General features: G+C 40.8%; 1 protein-coding gene across 1 annotated transcript in view; it reads left to right on the top strand.

Moving 5' to 3' along the window:
• Window positions 1-7,500, top strand: part of LOC138017093 (acetylserotonin O-methyltransferase-like) — a 14,176-nt gene that overhangs the window by 4,884 nt on the left and 1,792 nt on the right. Inside the window, exon 2 of the mRNA XM_068864292.1 lies at window positions 992-1,267. Coding sequence (XP_068720393.1) covers window positions 992-1,267 — 276 coding nt within the window. The remainder of the gene's footprint in view (window positions 1-991; window positions 1,268-7,500) is intronic.

Below are 7,500 nucleotides of genomic sequence, written 5' to 3'. Positions count from 1 at the left end.
GTTCAGCCATTTTGTTTCTGAGGAGAACACTCCAAAGGGCTTAGTAACCAGGCAGACGTTGAACTTGACATGATAAATGTAATATTTGCAGCAGATATTACATTTATCATGTCAAGTTCACAAGCTATTGTGAATTGATTGAATGCTCTCGACCAATCAGATTTTTCATAGTGAGTCTGATGTATGATAATGGGTAATAATAGTTATGCATTGCAAAATCGTTTTGTGAACTTGGGGCGCCTCTGGTCATGCGAGCCAACATGGCGAGCCATGCGAGTCAACATGTGAGTCACACAGTTATTGAAAGATGGGTGCTTAGACTTAAATGCGAGACTCGCATGGCTCGCTGTTTGTCAAGATCGTGACAATACCCTCTGACTGAAAAGTTTCCCCTGCGTCATGATCAGCACCGTACCGCACCGCACCGCACCGGGTCCAAAGTCCATTCTGGTGTCTTCACTTACTACTGGAGCAGACTGTACCAATGTATCGATTTGGTTTTCACTTTTATTTTAGAACTTTAGATCGTCCATAATGAGATGGTTTATAGTCGGTAGACCATTCCCTAGGCTGTATCCTACCTATACATGCTTTGCCGTCCTCAGTTAAACGAAAAAATGTCAGTGTTAATCAGTGCATATACTAAGCGATGATTAAAATATTGTGTCACTTAAATGTAAATTCCAAACCCTTTGCGATACTTCATGTGAAATTTCGCTCCTCCAAATGAAATGGTAAACGAAACTAGAACAATGCTTTTCACCGAAAATTAGCCGTATTTTAAATATCGTATAATTATTATGTTAACTTGAGGGATATATAGGCACATAATAACATCTGTCATAACGTGGCCTAAAACAGACAGACAGACAGACAAACAGACAGATCCAAAGTTCGTCAGTGATCTCTAAATAGTTCGCACAACCAGTCATCCGTGACTAAAAAGTCACGCAAGAATTACTAACGTGACAGCATCAATATTTCTTTTCAGGCAATTCAGGGTACATGGCATACACCTTGTGCCAGTACTACCCAGACATGAAGATCACAGTGTGCGATTTTCAATCGGTGGTAGACTCTGCACCTCATTTTAAACCCTCCCTTGAAGATTGTCCCAATCAAGCAAATGTTTCCTTTGTGGCGGGGGACTTTTTCAAGCCTAATCTACCAAAGGCAGATTTGTACGTGTTGTCTCGTGTGATTCATGACTGGCCAGATGACAAAGTGGATATAATTCTCTCAAACGTCTACAACTGTTTGCCCTCAGGTAAGGCACAAAGCAAGGTTTTCATTGTCCATCATATCAGATCAGGTCAAAGGGTGATGACACAAGTTGAAAAGAGCTCATTTTTGTCCTTTTGGGTTTTATCAGCTGCCTGTTTCAAGGCTTTCTTGCTTTCCGACTGGTTGTTCTGATCCCTCAGACCTTAATCAATAATACTTCCAGTATATAAAGATAAGGGTCCTTCGAAGATCTGACATGTGACCAGTTTTTAATTCGAGCAATCATTCACGTACAGCATTTCCACATGTCCACTCAATTATATATGAAAGTGAAAATCAACTCATGGGATCCTCCCCAATTTATGGTGGCCAACTTCAATACAACAAGAGGCTGTTGTATCGCATTACGTGTGGCAGAACAGCCTCGTGTAGAGAGATACCAATATGATTTTAATGGTAACAAAACATGGAAAGTTCATACTATAAAAATTCAAGTGTTCAGTTTGTGATCCCCAGCACGAGGCCGAGAATGCTCATCCGACAGTAGTCTTTATCCTCTAAAAATCGCTTTCGTTTCACAATAGTACGACCTCGGTCACCAGACTGGTGTATCCTTCTGCGTCCGTTTCTAGCCGTTTATCAACTCAACCTTGCCTACCATTCCATCCGCACTGGTACTGTTTCTTAGGACTTTCATCATTTTAGACAATAAATTTTAAATATCATTTAACTCGATTTATTTATTTTAGCTCCTAGACGTAACGTGTTAAAATAATTTGATTGATTGATTGAGGGAGAACAAGATCACCTTGGCCGTCGCCTGGTTCACTGTGTTTCTCAGATGGGTTTCTTTGAAAGTGAGGCACTTTCTGAGGGGGTGGCTTACACTGTGGATGAAGTACCATTTACCAGGATCCCTAGCAGAGGATTCTCTTGTGGAGGGCGGCACTGACAAATTCATTCTGTTTACCCTATGTACTTCCCCATACCAGTGGTCCTTGTAGGTCTGACAAATGACTGGGCTACTTTTCAAAGGGATTTCGGTTGGGGGTGATTTTGGTCTTGTGCAATTTCCTGTATGAAGGTGGCAAACTCGGCAAATGGTGAATTAAACGGAAGATCAAGTTGTGAAACCTAAACAATGATGATATCATTTTCAGTTACTTGCATCGAGTTTTGACAGAGGCCGAGAAAATGATATTAGCAAGAGGATTGCGTTTTTGTTTTCCTCTGAAAAAAATCGACGTGAATGATGTAAAATGTTGGCTTGAACTACTTTTCCGTGACCTCGAAAGATCTGGACTGCCTTTAACAAATGACTAGACGCTCCACGAGCGTAAACTGGGTTGCCTGTGGTACGTGTTACAGAAAAATAGAAGGCACTGAGTTGGGTGGTATTGAACTGCAGCGTTCCAGTTAATTTTTTCAAGTGGGGGGTCATGTAGACCATTTGAGGGGTCACCCAGACGTCGTGCCAGCTGTGGCCGGCTGTTCTCACGTTGATTATTTTGTAACTTCCTGTCCCGTTTTGAGGTCTTTAACTTTTTTAAACTTCGGCAATAGATTCAGTTCAAATATAGCAAAACGCGCTTTGAGTAAACCTCACTCAATTGTTCTTTAAATAGTCTGCAAAAAAACCAAACTGAAAATTGCTCTAATGGACGTTTTTCTGCATGTCATGCATGTCTTGCCGTTGCACTAAGCAAACGTTTAATCCGCACACTAAGGAAGGACTGAACATGTTGTTTCGGCTTCATAATTCCTGTACTTTTCAGTCTAATCTGATGCCAGGTCAATTTTTTTTTGGCTTAACGTTTGCACCAAAAAGTACCGTAAAAGACGGGAGTTAACAGTGAAAGGCAAGCCAAAAGATACCCTGGGTGTCAGAGGAATTTTTTTCAAGGTCGGACAGAACGCTCCGCGATTCCAAATCAACGAACGAGTACGAAAAAAAAAACCTCGGGTCGCATGACTCCAGAACCTCATCTCCATGCGTAGAGACAGTTCAGATTTCTAGTCACCGTGTTGTCATCAAACCAGTTTTGGTCGCCAAGCTGAGACTGATTCCCGCGGGACGCAATGAAGTCAGGATCATTAACATTCCCGAAAATTGTGATTACTGTGATGGTTATTCATTTCAACAGCTTTAATAATTTCGGAGCAATTTAAGGTTGTATTGATTTTCGATGCGTAAGATCGATTGATTTGATGATTTTTTTTCCCCTCAGAGCGACAAGTTATTGTTGAACGTGTTCAAAACAGGATACTGTAATAGCAAAGAGCTAGAGATCACTACCTAAAGTGCAGAATGGACGACTTCGAGATGCGAGAAACCTTTGTCTGTCCTTACCAGTTTTCGTCCATGAGCCCTTTTGTTCCCAGGCACAGTTACAACAAATATTGCGACTTCAACTTTTTTAGTTAATTCCCCCGACCGCTCTCAAAAGAGCTTGAGTATCTGAAAGTGTTCTCAAGCGTGCATTGATAAGTAAAATAATTTAACTACAATTAAAATGGGTCTTTTCACGTTGCCAAAGCCGTTAAAGTGCGTGAAGACACTGAAGCAGCACACTGACCATCGGAACAGTTGGCCTTTTCCTCTCCGGCCAAAGTCACGCAACGCTCCTTGTCACAACAGCTGTTAAGAACCGGTTTTTGGATTTGTCCATTCAGAAACTCTCTTGAACGTAATATCCAATCAGCGAACTGGGAAAAATTCTGTCCCAATTTAATGACATGGAAATGAGGTTCTGGGGTTGTGCGACCAGTCGAATTTGTTTTTGTTCGTCCTCGGCCGTTGATTTGGAACCGCGGAGCCTTCTCTCCGACCTTGGAAAAAAATTCCTCTGGCACCAGGAACCCATGACCCGGAGCTTACAGCTCCCATACTGGGCCTAGGTAACGGCATTTTTACAGAGCGATCTATTTTTAGACTATCTTTTTCCGAAAAAACAAAGGCAGTTCCAGTTCGGTGACCCTATGACGTCAGCTTAATTTCTTGTAATTGGTCATCGGGCTCCTGTGGGAGTCTCATTCGCGGGAAATTCAATCTAAAAATAAATCGGTCTGTGAAAACGCCGTGACACGAACACAGTAGAGTTGTGGGCTCCGGGTCATAGGTTCCTGCTGGCACCCAGTGAAGCCAAAAGACAGCTGAAGAAAAAAACGAGATGCTTCCGTGAAGCATACACTGGCTTGCCTGTGGTACGTGCTACAGAAAATCAGAAGGCACTGAATTGTGTGGTATTGAAATACAGCATTCCAGTCTCTGAAGAATAACAAATAAAAGAGAAGCGAGAAACATTGTCTTCTGGGCTGACATGTTGATAATTTTCAAGTTCCCTTACAACTTCCTTGCACCACAAGTGTGCCCTCTGAGCATCTGACAGTTTTGTAATACTAAACTTCACTGACGTCGAGCCCTGTTGAGCGGGGTTAGTGTTAGGATGGGAGACCAAAACAATGAACCCGTCACGAAAAACAGAAGCATCTGACTGAAAATACTATTAACGCTAACAAATGCGAACTCAGCAAGGTACAGATTTTGTTAGCTTGCTTTATGCAAAACAAATATTGATGAAAAAGCAAATAACTATTGATACAAAGTTTTCAGAAAGAGCAGAAGGAAGTTTCCGGGACGGTCGATCGAGAATGAAATATTTACGACATGAAAACAACATTAATTTTGAACCGTGAATATAGAATATAAAAGTTACGATCAGCGACAAACATTTTGGGAGATTTTTGCTATGTTCAAGTAAATTGCAAAATCGAAAAGTGACATGGCCGGAATTCAGCGGGCGCCGTGATTACGTTACCGCGGCATGTTTACTCGTCAAACAGTGAAGCATCTGTGTCAAATGATGGCAAGATACCGGGTTTTTAAAAAGTTTCTTTTTCTGTCAAGTGTTATAAAGTTTGACAATGAAATGAGCGAAGTCAAAACAAAGATCACAATCGCCCAACTCTTGTTTATGCAAAGTCAAAATTTACTCTCCAAGACGCGTACGACGTTATTATCACCAGGTAATTCCATCATTTTGGAAATAGCAGCTACTTTATTATTCATCTGCGTCACAAGTTTTCACTGATTTTGGGGCTCATTTTGTTGAAACTCGAGCACGCTTTCAACAGGCCTGTGAACCCTTCCCGCTTACAGAGCAAAACTAAAAAACTTCTCGCATATCACATTTCAACCTTAAGCTCGAAAATTCAATACACAACATGATATTATAATTCACAAAGGCAGAAAATACCACAGAATCCTTTTCCAGCGAAAGTTTTATTGAAACAAACAACATATTTGCTCTTAGAGGCGAAAACCTCTTCCTATTTCATTGCGTGCGTGAAGACAACAAACTCAATTGTGTCAAATTACCTTGTACTTCAGGTAAATACTGCTCACTTTGATTTCGTCTCGACGGGCGATAGATTGTTGTCGAAGTCCAGTACTCGTCGCTTTTGAGATTCATGCCTAGTTTATCCAACTGACTTTCCATTATTGAGCTCCATAAGGGTATATTTTGTTTAAGGATCCACTAAAACGCCATTCGCGTTGCATGACTTTCGACGCCATTGCAGGCTAAGTTAATGATTCTACTGTGTCCACCAGAGAAATCTACGCAGTTCCACTACCCTCTCGATCCTACGAAAATACGCGCAGAAGGCTCTATCCACAAAGACACCACTTACCAGGGGAGTGACAGGCAAGACTTTTACCGACACGGAAAAAAAAAAAAAAAAAAAAAAAAAAAAAAAAAAGAAAACAAACAAACTAAACGCAGACCTCGACTGGGTTTGCCCATAGGCAACCCAGTAATAAAACAGTTTTTATCTAAAACTCTGAATTTCTAATTCTCAGCGAAAGATTTATGGTAATCGATCGTAAAAACACTAAAAATTCTGCAGTTTCTGACGTCTATGAATCAAGGGGAAGGTCATGATTGGCATCACTATTCCGGGGGTGAGGGGTGAGGGGTGAAGGCTTAAGGGGTGGCGGTAGGGGGTGAAGGGTACAATAGCTGAAAAAACCCAAACCTTTGCAAAATTGCTTACCTTATGCTTAAACAATATGCTTTAGAGAATGTTTTGGCCTAAGATTAGCATTTTTGTAAAGGTTTGGGTTGTTTCAGTTTTCACCCCCTTCACCCCTCACCCCCGAAATAGTCATGTCGGTCATGATGTTCCGTCAAAAGGAAGAAATTGATCTCGTGCTAGGCAACTATAAAGGTCCACGTGATCACCTTGTGTAAACGTTCTTGTTTACATTGAATGAACTACATGGAAGAATGTTAATCGTTCGTCGTTTTCAGGGTTAAACAACGTACTTTTTGGCCAAGAAGCTTCCGTCTTTCGTTTTCTAATTTTGTTGTATTATTTAACTGAATCTTTACATTTCATCTGTCGGGTCAGGAAGCGTTCTTTGTCTGTTTTCATCAAAACAGAGTTAATTTTGTAATTGAAATTCTAAACATCTATGGCCGTGTTTTCACGACAACCACTGTCTCGCTTAACATTCCTGAAAGTGGTTTGTTTGCAGATTTCGTTAAGCGACGCAAAAAATGATACGTGTTTTCACGGGTAAGATTAAATGAGGAGAGAGCACGTGCCAATGCAATAATAAAAATAATAAAAATAGCACGCCTGCCGACTCTGTTCTAAAGATCAGAAGACAGTATCACACGTTCTGTGGCGCATAGCACAGTCACTGTATAAAGCACGACACGAGAGAATGCTACGCCCCGTTTACCATGCTTTACTGGAAAGATACGGGTTTGAAGAATCTGAGTATTATACCCCGTGGTCAAGCAATCTTATCGTCAGCCAAGCCAAAAGAACAACGAAGCAAAGACCTTCTTGTGGGACATACCCTGGAAATTGGAAAAATGTCTAATGAATGGCGAACATAGACGGGATCATCCTTGAAGGAACGATATGCAAGCCAGGAACAATCACAATGAGAACTAAACACAAGACAGATAAATATATATATCTGAAACTGGGCCGGTATTAAGAAATTATCCCCAGGTCATAAAATCAAGCTCATTTCAGTTTACTACAAAGATCTGAAAAAAGAACTGACTCGCATATAAGATAAAAACTTAGCAAAGACAACTATTGAACGCTCACAAAAGTGGATCATCTCCAAAAACTGTGAAATAGTAAAAAGGTTCTCCCATGAACTGATGTTGGTTAAAGTCGTTTATAGATGATGAACATGTATATAGTATCTCATTTGCAATTTCTTTTTCGTTCATAAGCATCTATGAATTTAAC

The sequence above is a fragment of the Montipora capricornis genome, chromosome 9 (genome assembly GCF_036669925.1).
Source record: "Montipora capricornis isolate CH-2021 chromosome 9, ASM3666992v2, whole genome shotgun sequence".
NCBI lineage: Eukaryota > Metazoa > Cnidaria > Anthozoa > Scleractinia > Acroporidae > Montipora > Montipora capricornis.
This window is presented reverse-complemented; position numbering and strand designations above follow the sequence as displayed.